Source organism: Oncorhynchus kisutch, linkage group LG8, assembly GCF_002021735.2.
Source record: "Oncorhynchus kisutch isolate 150728-3 linkage group LG8, Okis_V2, whole genome shotgun sequence".
Taxonomy (NCBI): Eukaryota; Metazoa; Chordata; class Actinopteri; order Salmoniformes; family Salmonidae; genus Oncorhynchus; species Oncorhynchus kisutch.
Genome location: NC_034181.2, coordinates 2,005,796 through 2,023,196, shown reverse-complemented (window position 1 = coordinate 2,023,196; position 17,401 = coordinate 2,005,796). Strand labels below are relative to the sequence as shown.

The following is a 17,401-nucleotide window of genomic DNA, read 5'->3' as shown; positions in this document are numbered from 1 at the left end:
TCCCTTGCTCTGTCTCTCCCTCCCTCTCTCTGTCTCTGCCCCCCCCTCCAGATTCCGTATCAGGCTTCCTGTTGTCAGTAAACTCCAGCTCCAACATCACTAAGCTGAGGATCCCCTACCCCCAGACTGGCACCTGGTACCTCAGCCTGAGATCCCTCTGTGCCACCGAACATGGGTGAGATACCTGCTAATACCCTAACTGAGTATATGGGTGAGATACCTGCTAATACCCTAACTGAGTATATGGGTGAGATACCTGCTAATACCCTAACTGAGTATATGGGTGAGATACCTGCTAATACCCTAACTGAGTATATGGGTGAGATACCTGCTAATACCCTAACTGAGTATATGGGTGAGATACCTGCTGATCCCCTAACTGAGTATATGGGTGAGATACCTGCTGATACCCTGCTACTGTAGATACAGTAACCCATATAGCTGCTACTGTAGATACAGTAACCCATATAGCTGCTACTGTAGATACGGTAACCCATATAGCTGCTACTGTAGATACAGTAACCCATATAGCTGCTACTGTAGATACGGTAACCCATATAGCTGCTACTGTAGATACGGTAACCCATATAGCTGCTACTGTAGATACGGTAACCCATATAGCTGCTACTGTAGATACAGTAACCCATATAGCTGCTACTGTAGATACAGTAACCCATATAGCTGCTACTGTAGATACGGTAACCCATATAGCTGCTACTGTTGATACGGTAACCCATATAGCTGCTACTGTAGATACAGTAACCCATATAGCTGCTACTGTAGATACGGTAACCCATATAGCTGCTACTGTAGATACAGTAACCCATATAGCTGCTACTGTAGATACGGTAACCCATATAGCTGCTACTGTAGATACGGTAATCCATTTGTCAATCATACAGCAAACCTAGTTTACTCTTTTCTCTATGAAGGCATCATACCCACTGATGATGTATCACCCTCATGCTCCTCTCTCTTCCTCTCTCCTGCTCTTCTCTCCTCCTCTCTCCTCTTCTCTCCTCCTCTCTCCTCCTCTCTCCTGCTCTCTCCTGCTCCTCTCTCCTGCTCTCTCCTCTTCTCTCCTCCTCTATCCTCTTCTCTCCTCTCTCCTGCTCTCTCCTGCTCCTCTCTCCTGCTCTCTCCTCTTCTCTCCTGCTCTCTCCTCTTCTCTCCTCCTCTCTCCTCTTCTCTCCTCTTCTCTCCTCTCTCTCCTCCTCTCCTCCTCTCTCCTCTTCTCTCCTCCTCTCTCCTCTTCTCTCCTCCTCTCTCCTCCTCTCTCCTCTTCTCTCCTCCTCTCTCCTCTTCTCTCCTCCTCTCTCCTCTTCTCTCTCCTCTCTCTCCTCCTCTCTCCCTCTCTCCTCTCTCTCCTCTCTCTCCTCCTCTCTCCTCCTCTCTCCTCTTCTCTCCTCCTCTCTCCTCTTCCTCCTCTCTCTCGTCCTCTCTCCTCCTCTCTCTCCTCTCTCCTCTCCTCTCTCCTCCTCTCTCCTCCTCTCTCCTCTTCTCTCCTCCTCTCTCCTCTTCTCTCCCTCCTCTCTCCTCCTCTCTCCTCCTCTCTCCTCCTCTCTCCTCCTCTCTCCTCCTCTCTCCTCCTCTCTCCTCCTCTCTCCTCTTCTCTCCTCCTCTCTCCTCTTCTCTCCTCCTCTCTCCTCCTCTCTCCTCTTCTCTCCTCCTCTCTCCTCTTCTCTCCTCCTCTCTCCTCCTCTCTCCTCTTCTCTCCTCCTCTCTCCTCTTCTCTCCCCTCTCTCCTCCTCTCTCCTCTTCTCTCCTCTCTCCTCTTCTCTCCTCTCTCTCCTCCTCTCCTCCTTCCTCCTCTCTCCTCTCTCTCCTGCTCTCTCCTGCTCTCTCCTCTTCTCTCCTCCTCTCTCCTCTTCTCTCCTCCTCTCTCCTCTTCTCTCCTCCTCTCTCCTCTTCTTCTCCTCCTCTCTCCTCCTCTCTCCTGCTCTCTCCTGCTCCTCTCTCCTGCTCTCTCCTCTTCTCTCCTGCTCTCTCCTCTTCTCTCCTCCTCTCTCCTCCTCTCTCCTCTTCTCTCCTCCTCTCTCCTCCTCTCTCCTCTTCTCTCCTCCTCTCTCCTCTTCTCCCCTCTTCTCTCCTCCTCTCTCCTCCTCTCTCCTCTTCTCTCCTCCTCTCTCCTCTTCTCTCCTCCTCTCTCCTCTTCTCTCCTCCTCTCTCCTCCTCTCTCCTCTTCTCTCCTCCTCTCTCCTCCTCTCTCCTCTTCTCTCCTCCTCTCTCCTCCTCTCTCCTCTTCTCTCCTCCTCTCTCCTCTTCTCTCCTCCTCTCTCCTCTTCTCTCCTCCTCTCTGCTCCTCTCTCCTCCTCTCTCCTGCTCCTCTCTCCTCCTCTCTCCTCCTCTCTCCTCCTCTCTCCTCTTCTCTCCTCCTCTCTCCTCCTCTCTCCTCTTCTCTCCTCCTCTCTCCTCCTCTCTCCTCCTCTCTCCTGCTCCTCTCTCCTGCTCTCTTATTCTCTCTCCTCCTCTCCTCTTTTTATAGTTCTTCTGTTAGAAACATTTAAATGTGTCCAATGTCCACCAGTGTAAGGGGTTAAATACAAGCCAACCGATTGGTACACAGTATCAGGGGATGATGATAAGTCTATAAGCAGGCCGAAGTTGATTGGCTCAGGAATGTGGAGGAGGTAATTGGTGTGCATAATATATTGAAATTGAATCGCTGCAGGTGTGAGGAATTAACACATGAGTTGATTGGTTAGAAAACAATGCTGGGTCTTTCCTCCCTAGTTGACACTAAATGGAAATTAAAAAAATTATGAGAGATTGAAGACTACAATATAACTATTTGATATCTGTTGTTGTTCTCCCGGTTTTAGCCGTGTATCTGGGGACAGTGTATCAGGGGACAGTGTATCAGGGGACAGGTTATCAGGGGACAGGTTATCAGAGGGGCAGTGTATCAGGGGACAGTGTATCAGGGGACAGTGTATCAGGGGACAGTGTATCAGGGGGACAGTGTATCAGGGGGACAGTGTATCAGGGGGACAGTGTATCAGGGGACAGGTTATCAGGGGACAGGTTATCAGGGGACAGGTTATCAGGGGACAGTGTATCAGGGGACAGTGTATCAGGAGACAGTGTATCAGGGGACAGTGTATCAGGGGGACAGTGTATCAGGGGACAGGTTATCAGGAGACAGGTTATCAGGGGACAGGTTATCAGGGGACAGTGTATCAGGGGACAGTGTATCAGGGGACAGGTTATCAGGGGACAGGTTATCAGGGGACAGTGTATCAGGGGACAGTGTATCAGGGGACAGGTTATCAGGGGACAGTGTATCAGGGGACAGGTTATCAGGGGACAGGTTATCAGGGGACAGTGTATCAGGGGACAGTGTATCAGGGGACAGTGTGTACTCTAACATCTAAGCAGACTGAATTTGATTTGATTTCATTGCTGAGACAGTCGTCAACCTCTCCATAGCTGGGACTAAATGTAAAATGAACAAAAAGTCAATGAGACGAGACTTCATATTTTTCCCATTTGATGTGTGTGTGATGTCAATGTTTGTTGTCCAGGTTTGAGCCATGTTCCAACATGACAGCGGAGGTGTACCTGCGCTCCTACCTGACCCCCTGCATCAATGACTGTGGGACCTACGGACAGTGCAAACTGCTACGCACTAACAACTATCTGTACGCTGCCTGCGAGTGCAAAGCAGGTGAATAAGGTTCAAATCAAAGTTGAGTTGTCGGGCACATATTTGGAGATGTTATCGCAGGTGCAGCAACATGCTTCTGTTGTTACTCCAACAGCGCAGCTATCATAGCCCATTTACTATTATAGAAATGCATTGAGTAACACGTTCATGAGTAAAAGAAATGTCACAAGGAATATGGTTCTGAAGTGTCTGTCCATATATCTAGGAGATATAGTGCATTCGGAAGGTATTCAGACCCTTTGACTTTTTCCACATGTTGTTACGTTACAGCCTTATTCTAAAATGGATTAAATAGTTTTTCCCCCCTTCTGAAATATCACATTTACAAAAGTATTCAGACCTTTTACTCAGTACTTTGTCGAAGCAACTTTGGCTGCGATTACAGCCTTGAGTCTTCTTGGGTATGACGCTACAAGCTTGGCACACCTGTATTTGGGGAGTTTCTCCCATTCTTCTCTGCAGATCCTCTCAAGGTCTGTTAGGTTGAATGGGGAGCGTTGCTGCACAGATATTTTCAGGTCTCTCCAAAGATGTTCAATCAGGTTCAAGGCCATGGTCTGGCTGGGCCAGTCAAGGACATTCAGAGACTTGACCCGAAGCCACTCCTGCGTTGTCTTGGCTGTGTGCTTAGGGTCGTTGTCCAGTTGGTTGGTGAACCTTTGCCCCAGTCTGAGGTCCTGAGCTCTAACCACGAGGCTACCTGCTGCCCATATGATGGGCCGTCCCCAGGTGTACATGTAGGTAGGAGTAAAGTGACTATGTGCGGGGGGGGGGGGGGTCAATGTAAATAGTCTGAGTAGCCATTTGATTAATTGTTCAGCAGTCTTATGTCTTGGGGGCAGAAGCTGTTCAGGAGCCTTTTTGGACCTAGACATGTCGCTCCCATGCGGTAGCAGAGAGAACAGTATATGACTAGGGTGGCTGGAGTCTTTGACCATTTTTAGGGCCTTCCTCTGACACCGCCTGGTGTAGAGGTCCTGGATGGTAGGAAGCTTGGCCCCAGTTATGTACTGGACCATACGCACTACCCTCTGTAGTGCAATGAGGTCTGAGGCTGAGCAGTTGCCATACCAGGCAGTGATGCAACCGGTCAGGATGCTCTCGATGGTGCAGCTTTGGAACTTTTTTATGTTTTCAGTCTCCTGAGGGGAAAAAGGCGTTGTTGTTCCCTCTTCATGACTTTCTTGGTGTGTTTGGGCCATGACAGTTTGCTGGTGATGTGGACACTAAGGAACTTGAAGCTCTCAACCTGCTCCACTACAGCCCCGTTGATTTATTTTAATTCCTATTTCACCTTTATATTAACCAGGGAGGCCAGTTGAGAACAAGTTCTCATTTACAACTGTGACCTGACCAATATAAAGCAAAGCAGTGCGACACAAACAACAACACAGAGTTACACATAAACAAACGTACAGTCAATAACACAATAGAAAAGTCTACATACAGTGTGTACAAATCACGTAAGATTAGGGAGGTAAGCAATAAATAGGCCATAGAGGAGAAGTAATTACAATGAATGCAAAATAGAAGTAATAAAATGGGGATGAGGTACAGTGCCTTGTACATATACTGTCCAGGGTATAACCTAGCCTGGTATAACCAGCCTGTTCACCATATACAGTGCCTTGCGAAAGTATTCGGCCCCCTTGAACTTTGCGACCTTTTGCCACATTTCAGGCTTCAAACATAAAGATCTAGAACTGCAGTTACAATTATGTCCTACGAACGGTGGGTTAACTGCCTTGTTCAGAACGACAGTTTTTTATCTTGTCAGTTCGGGGATTTGATCTTGCAACCTTTCGGTGACTAGTCCAATGCTCTAATCACTAGGCTACCCTGCCACCCCAAGGTGGGGCTTTACCTAGCAAAGACTTATAGATGTCCTGGAGCCAGTGGGTTTGGGCGACAAATATGAAGCGAGGGCCAGCCAACGAGAGCATAGAGGTCGCAGTGGTGGGTAGTATATGGGGCTTTGGTGACAAAACAGAATGGTGTCGTCTGCGTAGAGGTGGATCAGGGAATCACCAGCAGCAAGAGCGACATTGTTGATGGATACAGAGAAAAGACCCAGCCCGATAATTGAACCCTGTGGCACCCCCATAGAGACTGCCAGAGGTCAGGACAACAGGCCCTCAGATTTGAGACACTGAACTCTGTCTGAGAAGTAGTTGGTGAACCAGGCGAGGCAGTCATTTGAGAAACCAAGGCTGTTGAGTCTGCCAATAAGAATGTGGTGATTGACAGAGTCGAACACCTTGGCCAGGTCGATGAATACAGCTGCACAGTATTGTATTTTATCGATGGTGGTTATGATATCGTTTAGGACCTTGAGCGTGGCTGAGGTGCACCCATGACCAGCTAGTAAACCAGATTGCATAGCGGAGAAGGTATGGTGGGATTCGAAATGGACAGTGATCTGTTTGTTAACTTGGCTTTCAAAGACCTTAGAAATGCAGTGTTGGATAGATATAGGTCTGTAACAGTTTGGGTCTAGTGTCTCCACCTTTGAAGAGGGGGATGACCGCGGCAGCTGTCCAATCTTTGAGGATCTCAGACGATACGAAAGAGAGGTTGAACGGCTAGCAATAGGGGTTGCAACAATTGCGGCAGATAAATTTAGAAAGAGAGGGTCCAGATTGTCTAGCCCAGCTGATTTGTAGGGGTTCAGATTTTGCACCTCTTTCGGAACATCAACTGTCTGGATTTGGGTGAAGGAGAAATGGGAGAGAATTGGGCAAGGGGGTGCAGTGCTGTTGACAGGCATAGGGGTATCCAGGTGGAAGCATGGCCAGCCATAGAAAAATGCTTATTGAAATTCTCAATTATCATGGATTTATCAATGGTGACAGTGTTTCCTAGCCTCAGTGCAGTGGGCAGCTGGGAGGAGGTGTTCTCATTCTCCATGGACTTTACAGTGTCCTTTTTGGAGTTTGTGCTACAGAATGCAGATTTCTGTTTGAAAAATCTAGCCTTTGCTTTCCTAACTGCCAGTATATATTGGTTCCTAACTTCCCTGAAAAGTTGCATATCGTGGGGGCTATTCGATGCACACCAAACTAGGAGGCACACACAGGTTCCACTGGCTCCAAAATGGGCTTACAGAAGCCACCTTTTCCCCTAATACCTGAGAGGCCTGAACTGTCAGAGCCCCATATAAGGAACCTGAACCTGCTGCAACTTGGCTTTGCACACTGACATGCTGCTACTGCAGCCCAAGTCCATAGACCCCATGGTTCCAAGAACAATACTTACCTTATGAGCCTGAAATGTCAGAACTCATACAAGGAACCGCCAAAACAACAAGTCCAAAATGACAGAACTCTTGCCGTGACTCAATTCAAAAATCAGAATCTGACCCCAACCTTGTACTGTACTATACTACCCTGGTTAGTTAGCATACTTTTCTTGTAAACATGTGTGTGTTTGCGTTATAATGTGTGTGTATCTGTGTCTACGTTAACCTGTCTCTCCTGTCTGTGGGTCCAGGCTGGGACGGCTGGGGCTGTACAGACCCCTCGGAGGCGTATTCCTATAGTTTCCAGCTCCTGTCCACCTTGCTGCTCTGCCTCAGTAACCTGATGTTCGTTCCTCCTGTGGTGATCGCTGTCCGCGGCCACTACCTTCTGGAGGCCTCTGTATACATCTTCACCATGTTCTTTTCTACTGTGAGTTATACACACACACTCACATACTCACACTCATACACACTCATACACACACTCTCTCTCTCACCCCCCCCCCCCCACCACACACACACACCAACCCCCACACACATACATTTTATTGTCATTAGGAAGAATACTTAACAGTGAATAACATTGGTGAATACAGACATCCTTGTCTAGTTCCTCTTTGCAGCTGTAATGGTTAAGATACGTGTTACAACATTTTACCAGTAACCTTCTCATATGTTGCATACAATACCCAGGGTAGAGAGATGTGTTTAACCTTGTCATTTAGGACTCTGGAGTTTAATATGATACCCAGGGTAGAGAGATGTGTTTAACCTTGTCATTTAGGACTCTGGAGTTTAATATGATACCCAGGGTAGAGAGATGCGTTGAACTGAATGACTCTGTGACATACAAGACGTACAAAACATGAAGGAAGTTGTCAGTCAATCCCTCTGCTTTCCCTCTGCAGCTTTGTGTAAGGCTGTGTTTATTTGGCAGCTATTTTACATTTAGTTTTACTTTTATTATTCGTTACATTTTAGTCCTATTTCATCCTTCCATCCTAGTTGTCACCAGTCAACTAAAGCTCTGGACAGTTTTAGTCACAGTCAATTTCAGTTAACTATAAAATAGAGATTCTGACATGACCAGAGCAAAAATGGCCGACATGAAAGCAAAGATTATCAAAGACATGAATGTTTCTAATTAAATTACAATTGAAGTGTTCTGGCTGGCATTGGTTCAAAAGACAGATGAGAAGCAACATCGTGTCCTGGCTGATGAGAAGCAACATTGTGTCCTGGCTGATGAGAAGCAACAACGTGTCCTGGCTGATGAGAAGTAACATCGTGTCCTGGCTGATGAGAAGCAACATCATGTCCTGGCTGATTAGAAGCAACATCGTGTCCTGGCTGATGAGAAGCAACATCGTGTCCTGGCTGATGAGAAGCAACATCGTGTCCTGGCTGATGAGAAGTAACATCGTGTCCTGGCTAATGAGAAGCAACATCGTGTCCTGGCTGATGAGAAGCATCATCGTGTCCTGGCTGATGAGAAGCAACATCGTGTCCTGGCTGCTGAGAACCAACATCGTGTCCTGGCTGATGAGAAGCAACATCGTGTCCTGGCTGATGAGAAGCATCATCGTGTCCTGGCTGATGAGAAGCAACATCGTGTCCTGGCTGATGAGAAGCAACATCGTGTCCTGGCTGATGAGAAGTAACATCGTGTCCTGGCTAATGAGAAGTAACATCGTGTCCTGGCTGATGAGAAGCAACATCGTGTCCTGGCTGCTGAGAACCAACATCGTGTCCTGGCTGATGAGAAATTGTCCATTAGTCTCACTTGGAATTGTCTCGTTACAATTTTCGTCAACAAAAATGAAAAGCAATTTGTCTCGTTATCGTCATTAGTTTTATTCAAGAAAAATTGTTTCAGCAAAGTTATTATTGATAAAATGAAATGAACACTGGTGTAATGGAACACCGACATAGAGCCCAGATTACCAAAATATTACTGATATTAAGTACTCAGACAATGTTTCTACATAACCCAACATGAAGATAAACAGTTATTCACTACAAGGCTCTCTACCACCACCATGCTTCACCATAGGGATGGTGCCAGGTTCCCCATTCATGGCTCATTATGGTATAGAAAAGCATGTGAACAATACACACTCCATGTTTTCAAAACTGAATACTTCACATTATCATCCTTATTTTTATGAATGTAATTGATTTATTCCAGTTCTACCATTTTCTTATTTTCTTAACTGTGTTCTATTCTAGTTCTACAATGCTACAGTATTTAATGTTATATATTGTGTATAATTTCAGTTCTACCATGCGTGTGACCAGCCTGGTATCGTGGTGTTTTGTATCATGGAATACGATGTTCTCCAGTTCTGTGACTTTCTGGGTTCCCTCATGTCTGTCTGGGTCACCGTCATCTCTATGGCCCGGCTCAAGTCTATCATTAAACAGGTTAGTGCTCTATCCAACTCTATGCCCAAGCTCAAGTCTATCATCAAACAGGTTAGTTATGTATCACAGGGGGTTGGTGGCACCTTAATTGGGGAGGACGGGCTGGTGGTAATGGCTGGAGCGGCATAGTGGAACGGTATCAAATACATCAAACACATGATGTCCAGGTCTTTAATGCCATTCTCTCCATTCAGGACATTATTATGAGACGTTCTCCCCTCAGCAGCCTCCTGTTTTATGTACAGGGCATTCAGAAAGTATTCAGACCCCTTGACTTGTAACACATTTTGTAACATTACAGCCTTGTTCTAAAATTGATTAAATGTTTTTTTTCCCTCATCAATGTACACACAATACCCCATAATGACATCACAATACCCCATAATGACATCACAATACCCCATAATGACATCACAATACCCCATAATGACATCACAATACCCCATGATGACATCACAATACCCCATATTGACAAAGCGGAAACAGGTTTTTAGACATTTTTGCAAATGTATTAAAAATAAAAAACAGAAATACCTTACTTATATAAGCATTCAGATCCTTTGCTATGAGACTCGAAATTGTGCACAAGGATGGCGCCGACAGAGATGGTCGCCTCGCTTCGTGTTCTCAGCAGTATTTAGTTTTTTATGTATTATTTCTCACATTGTTACCCCAGAAAATATTAAGTCTTATTACATACAGCCGGGAAGAACTATTGGATATAAGAGCAATGTCAACTTACCAACATTACGACCAGGAATACGACTTTCCCGAATCAGATCCTCTGTTTGGTCCATCACCCAGAACAATGGATCGGATCCCAGTAGGCGACCCGAAACAATGACGCCGCAGAAGGGGCAGACGGAGCGGTCTTCTGGTCAGGCTCCGTAGATGGGTTCATCGCTCAACGCTCCCGAGTTTACTACTCGCCAATGTCCAGTCTCTTGACAACAAGGTAGACGAAATCAGAGCAAGGGTTGCCTCCCAGAGAGACATCAGAGATTGTAAATTTCTCTGTTTCACGGAAACATGGCTCACTCGGGATACGTTATCAGAGTCGGTACAGCCACCCGGTTTCTTCACGCATCGCTCCGACAGAAACAAACATCTCTCTGGTAAGAAGAAGGGCGGGGGTGTATGCCTAATGATTAACACGTCGTGGTGTGATCATAACAATATACAGGAACTCAAGTCCTTGTGTTCACCTGACCTGAATTCCTTACAAATCAAATCAAATTTATTTATATAGCCCTTCGTACATCAGCTGATATCTCAAAGTGCTGTACAGAAACCCAGCCTAAAACCCCAAACAGCAAGCAATGCAGGTGTAGAAGCACGGTGGCTAGGAAAAACTCCCTAGAAAGGCCAATACCTAGGAAGAAACCTAGAGAGGAACCAGGCTATGTGGGGTGGCCAGTCCTCTTCTGGCTGTGCCGGGTGGAGATTATAACAGAACATGGCCAAGATGTTCAAATGTTCATAAATGACCAGCATGGTCGAATAATAATAAGGCAGAACAGTTGAAACTGGAGCAGCAGCACAGTCAGGTGGAAGTTGAAACTGGAGCAGCAGCATGGCCAGGTGGACTGGGGACAGCAAGGAGTCATCATGTCAGGTAGTCCTGGGGCATGGTCCTAGGGCTCAGGTCCTCCGAGAGAGAGAAAGAAAGAGAGAAGGAGAGAATTAGAGAACGCACACTTAGATTCACACAGGACACCGAATAGGACAGGAGAAGTACTCCAGATATAACAAACTGACCCCAGCCCCCCGACACATAAACTACTGCAGCATAAATACTGGAGGCTGAGACAGGAGGGAGCCAATCAAATGCCGACCACATTATCTACCAAGAGAATTCCCTTCGATTATAATCACAGCCGTGTATATCCCCCCCAAGCAGACACTTCGACGGCCCTGAAAGAACTTCATTGAACTCTATGTAAACTGGAAACCACATATCCAGAGGCTGCATTTATTGTAGCTGGGGATTTTAACAAGGCTAATCTGAAAACAAGGCTCCCTAATTTTTATCAGCATTTCTGGATCATTGCTACTCTAACTTCCGTGACGCATACAAAGCCCGCCCTCGCCCTCTTTTTTGGCAAATCTGACCATGACTCAATTTTTTGGCTCCCAGCCTATAGACAGAAACTAAAAAACGCCCGTGCTCAGGTCTGTTCAACGCTGGTCTGACCAATCTGATTCCACGCTTCAAGATTGCTTCGATCACGTGTACTGGGATATGTTCCGGATAGCGTCGAACAACAACTTTGATGTATACGCTGATTCGGTGAGCAAATGTACCCACAGCGACTATTAAAACCTTCCCCAACCAGAAACCGTGGATTGATGGCAGCATTCACGCAAAACTGAAAGCGCGAACCACTGCTTTTAATCAGGGCAAGGTGACCGGTAACATGACCGAATACAAACAGTGTAGCTATTCCCTCCGCAAGGCAATCAAACAAGCTAAGCGTCAGTATAGAGACAATGTAGAGTCACAATTCAACTGCTCAGACACGAGACGTATGTGGCAGGGTCTACAATCAATCATGGATTACAAAAAAATCCCGGCCCCGTCGTGGATACCGACGTCTTGCTCCCAGACAAACTAAACAACTTATTTGCTCGCTTTAAGAACAATACAGTGCCACTGACACGGCCTGCTACCAAAACCTGCGGGCTCTCCTTCACCGCAGCCAACATGAGTAAAATATTTAAATGTGTTAACCCTTGCAAGGCTGCCGGCCCAGACGGCATCCCCAGCCACGTTCTCAGAGCATGCACAGACCAGCTGGCTGGTGTGTTTACGGACATATTCAATCAATCCTTATCCCAGTCTGCTGTCCCCACATGTTTCAAGACGGCCAACATTGTTCCTGTTCCCTAGAAAGCTAAGTTAACTGAGCTAAATGACCATCGCCCAGTAGCACTCACTTCCATCATCATGAAGTACTTTGAGAGACTAGTCAAGGACCATATCACATCCACCCTACCTGACACCCTAGACCCACTCCAATTTGCGTACCGCCCCAATAGGTCCACAGACGGCGCAATCACAACCACACTGCACACTGCCCTAACCCATCTGGACCAGAGGAATACCTATGTGAGAATGCTGTTCATCGACTACAGCTCAGCATTTAACACCATAGTGCCCTCCAAACTCGTCATTAAGCTCGAGACCCTGGGAGTGTGGTGTCAGGAAAATAACCTCACACTCAACATCAACAAAACAAAGGAGATGATCGTGGACTTCAAGAAACAGCAGAGGGAGCACCCCCCTATACTCACATCGATGGGACAGTAGTGGAGAAGGTGGAAAGTTTTAAGTTCCTCGGCGTACACATCATGGATAAACTGAAATGTTCCACCCACACAGACAGCGTTGTGAAGAAGGCGCAACAGCCCCTCTTCAATCTCAGGAGGCTGAAGTAAATTGGCTGTCATCGAAAACACTCACAAACTTTTACAGATGCACAATCGAGAGCATCCTGTCGGGCTGTATCACCGCCTGGTACGGCAACTGCTCCGCCCACAACCGTAAGGCTCTCCAGTGGGTAGTGAGGTCTGCACAACGCATCACCGTGGGCAAACTACCTGCCCTCCAGGACACCTAAACCACCCGATGTCACAGGAAGGCCAAAAAGATCATCAAGGACATCAACCACCCTAGCCACTGCCTGTTCACCCCGCTAACATCCAAAAGGCGAGGTCAGCACTGGTGCAGTAGGGACCGAGAGACTGAAAAACAGCTTCTATCTCAAGGCCATCAGACTGTTAAACAGCCACCACTAACATTGAGTGGCTGCTGCCAACACACTGACTCAAATCTCTGTCTCAAGGCCATCAGACTGTTAAACAGCCACCACTAACATTGAGTGGCTGCTGCCAACACACTGACTCAAATCTCTAGCCACTGTAATAATAAAACATTGGATGTAATAAATGCATCACTAGACACTTTAAACTATGCCACTTTATATAATGTTTACATACCCTACATTACTCATCTCATATGTATATACTGTACTCTATACCATCTACTGCATCTTGCCTATGCCTCACGGCCATCGCTCATCCATATATTTATATGTACATATTCTCATTCACTCATTTAGATTTGTGTGTTTTAGGTAGTTGTTGGGGAATTGTTAGATTACTTGTTAGATATTACTGCACTGTCGGGACTAGAAGCACAAGCATTTCTTTACACTCGCATTAACATCTGCTAACCATGTGTATGTGACCAATACAATCGATTGGAGTCCACCTGTGGTAAATTCAATTGATTGGACATGATTTGGAAAGATACACACCTGTCTAAATAAGGTCCCACAGTTGATAGTGCATGTCAGAGCAAAAACTAAGCCATGAGGTCAAAGGAATTGTCCGTAGAGCTCTGAGACAGGATTGTGTCGAGGCACAGATCTGGGGAAAGGTACCAAAACATTTCTGCAGCATTGAAGGTCCCCAAGAACACAGTGGCCTCCATCATTCTTAAATGGAAGAAGTTTGGAACCACCAAGACTCTTCCTAGAGCTGGCCGCCCGGTCAAACTGAACAATCAGGGTAGAAGGGCCTTGGTCAGGGAGGTGACCGAGAACCCGATGGTCTCTTTGACAGAGCTCCACAGTTCCTCTGTGGTGATGGGAGAACCTTCCAGAAGGACAACCATCTTTGCAGCACTCCACCAATCAGGCCTTTATGGTAGAGTGGCCAGACGGAAGCCTTTTTTTTACTCTTCAGTAAAAGGCACATGACAGCCCGCTTGGAGTTTGCCAAAAGGCGCCAACAGGACTCTCAGACCATGAGAAACAAGATTCTCTGGTCTAATGAAACCACGATTGAACTCTTTGGCCTGAATGCAAAGCATCACATCTGGAGGAAACATGGCACCATCCCTACGGTGAAGCATGGTGGTGGCGACATCATTCTGTGGGGATGTTTTGAGCTGCAAGGACTGGGAGACTAGTCAGGATCGAGGGAAAGATGAACGGAGAAAAGTACAGAGAGATCCTTGATGAAAACCTGCTCCAGAGCACTCAGGACCTCAGACTGGGGCGAAGGTTCTCCTTCAAACAGGACAATGACCCTAAGCACACAGCCAAGACAAAACAGGAGTGGCTTTGAGACAAGTCTCTAAATGTTCTTGAATGGCCCAACCAGAGCCCGAACTTGAACTTGATTTAACATCTCTGGAGAGACCTGAAAATAGCTGTGCAGCGACCCTCCATCCTGACAGAGCTTGAGATGATCTGCAGAGAAGAATGGGAGAAACTCCCCAAATACAGGTGTGCCAAGCTTGTAGGGTCACACCCAAGAAGGTTCGAGGCTGTAATCACTGCCAAAGGTGCTTCAACAAAGTACTGAGTAAAATGTCTGAATACTTATGTAAATGTGATATTTCAGTTTTTTATTTGTAGTAAAATTGCAAACATTTCTAAAATCCTATTTTTGCTTTGTTGTTATGGGGTATTGTGTCTTGATTGATGAGGGGGGAAACAATTGAATCCATTTTAGAATAAGGCTAACAAGATGTGGAAAGGTTCAAGGGGTCTGAATACTTTCCTAATGCACTGATGTAAATTATTAATGTGTGTATTATGTAGTAGTGTGTCTATGTTGTTTTAATGTATCTTCCACATTCATACTAATATATATACTATATATATATATACTAAACAAACATATGACATCAAATAGGGGTTCAACTGACTGACAAAATAAGGAGGTAAATTGTTGGCCAAAATTACAATATTACACAAACATCTAAATGCAACATGCAACAATTTCAAATATTTAACCTAGTTACAGTCAATAGAAATAAATTCATTAGGCATTAATCTATGGATTTCACATGACTGGGAATACAGATATGACTCTGATGGTCACAGATACCATAAAAAATGGTAGGGGGTGTGGACCAGAAAACCAGTCAGTATCTGGTATGAAAACCAGTCAGTATCTGGTGTGAAAAACAGTCAGTATCTGGTGTGAAAACCAGTCAGTATCTGGTGACCACCATTTGCCTCATGCATCATCAAATCAAATCAAATCAAATTTATTTATATAGCCCTTCGTACATCAGCTGATATCTCAAAGTGCTGTACAGAAACCCAGCCTAAAACCCCAAACAGCAAGCAATGCAGGTGTAGAAGCACGGTGGCTAGGAAAAACTCCCTAGAAATGCCAATACCTAGGAAGAAACCTAGAGAGGAACCAGGCTATGTGGGGTGGCCAGTCCTCTTCTGGCTGTGCCGGGTGGAGATTATAACAGAACATGGCCAAGATGTTCAAATGTTCATAAATGACCAGCATGGTCGAATAATAATAAGGCAGAACAGTTGAAACTGGAGCAGCAGCACAGTCAGGTGGAAGTTGAAACTGGAGCAGCAGCATGGCCAGGTGGACTGGGGACAGCAAGGAGTCATCATGTCAGGTAGTCCTGGGGCATGGTCCTAGGGCTCAGGTCAGTTGAAACTGGAACAGCAGCATGGCCAGGTGGACTGGGGACAGCAAGGAGTCATCATGTCAGGTAGTCCTGGGGCATGGTCCTAGGGCTCAGGTCCTCCGAGAGAGAGAAAGAAAGAGAGAAGGAGAGAATTAGAGAACGCACACTTAGATTCACACAGGACACCGAATAGGACAGGAGAAGTACTCCAGATATAACAAACTGACCCCAGCCCCCCGACACATAAACTACTGCAGCATAAATACTGGAGGCTGAGACAGGAGGGGTCAGGAGACACTGTGGCCCCATCCGAGGACACCCCCGGACAGGGCCAAACAGGAAGGATATAACCCCACCCACTTTGCCAAAGCACAGCCCCCACACCACTAGAGGGATATCTTCAACCACCAACTTACCATCCTGAGACAAGGCTGAGTATAGCCTACAAAGATCTCCGCCACGGCACAACCCAAAGGGGGGGCGCCAACCCAGACAGGATGACCACAACAGTGAATCAACCCACTCAGGTGACGCACCCCCTCCAGGGACGGCATGAGAGAGCCCCAGCAAGCCAGTGACTCAGCCCCTCAGCCCCCTCATGCTCTCATATCATTGTCAGACAGACAGAGGACACAGTGATGTTCTCTTCTAGGAATTGTGTTCAGATGACATGGGGCCGTGCATTATCATGCTCTCATATGGCTCATCGTCAGACAGACAGAGGACACAGTGCTGTTCTCTTTCACTGTTTAACCAACCACAACAATGTGTAAACTTCAGAACAACTGCAAACCCACCATGGATCAATCAAGAGTTTAACAACCCTTTGACCAGAACTCTACTAATTTTAGAAAACTTACATTTATATATACACACATATGTATATTTATATCCAGTTGAAGTCAGAGGTTTACATACACCTTAGCCAAATACATTAATCCTAGTTAAAATGCCCTGTTTTAGGTCAGTTAGGATCACCACTTAACTTTAAGAATGTGAAATGTCAGAATAATAGTAGAGAGAATGATTTATTTATTTCAGCTTTTATTTCTTTCATCACATTCCCAGTGGGTCAGAAGTTTACATACTCAATTAGTATTTGGTAGCATTGCCTTTAAATTGTTTATCTTGGGTCAAACGTTTCGGTTAGCCTTCCACAAGCTTCCCACAATAAGTTGTGTGAAGTTTGGCCCATTCCTCCTGACAGAGCTGTTGTAACTGAGTCAGGTTTGTCGGCCTTCTTACTTGCACACACTTTTTCAGTTCTGCCCACACATTTTCTATAGGATTGAGGTCAGGGCTTTGTGATGGCCACTCCAATACCTTGACTTTGTTGTCCTTAAGCCATTTTGCCACAACTTTAGATGTCTGCTTGGGGTCATTGTCCATTTGGAAGACCCATTTGCGACCAAGCTTTAACTTCCTGACTGTTTGCCTTGAGAAGTTGCTTCAATATATCCCAAAAATTTTCCTATCTCATGATGTCATCTATTTTGTGAAGTGCACTAGTCCCTCCTGCAGCAAAGCACCCCCACAACACAATGCTGCCACCCCGTGCTTCACGGTTGGGATGGTGTTCTTCGGCTTGCGAGCCTCCCACTTTTTCCTCAAAACATAA

At 46.1% G+C, this 17,401-nt stretch overlaps 1 protein-coding gene across 1 annotated transcript in view; it reads left to right on the top strand.

The window, feature by feature from the left end:
• The window catches only part of tmem8b (transmembrane protein 8B), a 222,202-nt gene that overhangs the window by 186,599 nt on the left and 18,202 nt on the right, over nucleotides 1-17,401 (top strand). The window contains exons 8-11 of the mRNA XM_031829529.1: nucleotides 52-175; nucleotides 3,525-3,667; nucleotides 7,157-7,335; nucleotides 9,183-9,329. Of these exons, the coding sequence (XP_031685389.1) occupies nucleotides 52-175; nucleotides 3,525-3,667; nucleotides 7,157-7,335; nucleotides 9,183-9,329 (593 nt within the window). The remainder of the gene's footprint in view (nucleotides 1-51; nucleotides 176-3,524; nucleotides 3,668-7,156; nucleotides 7,336-9,182; nucleotides 9,330-17,401) is intronic.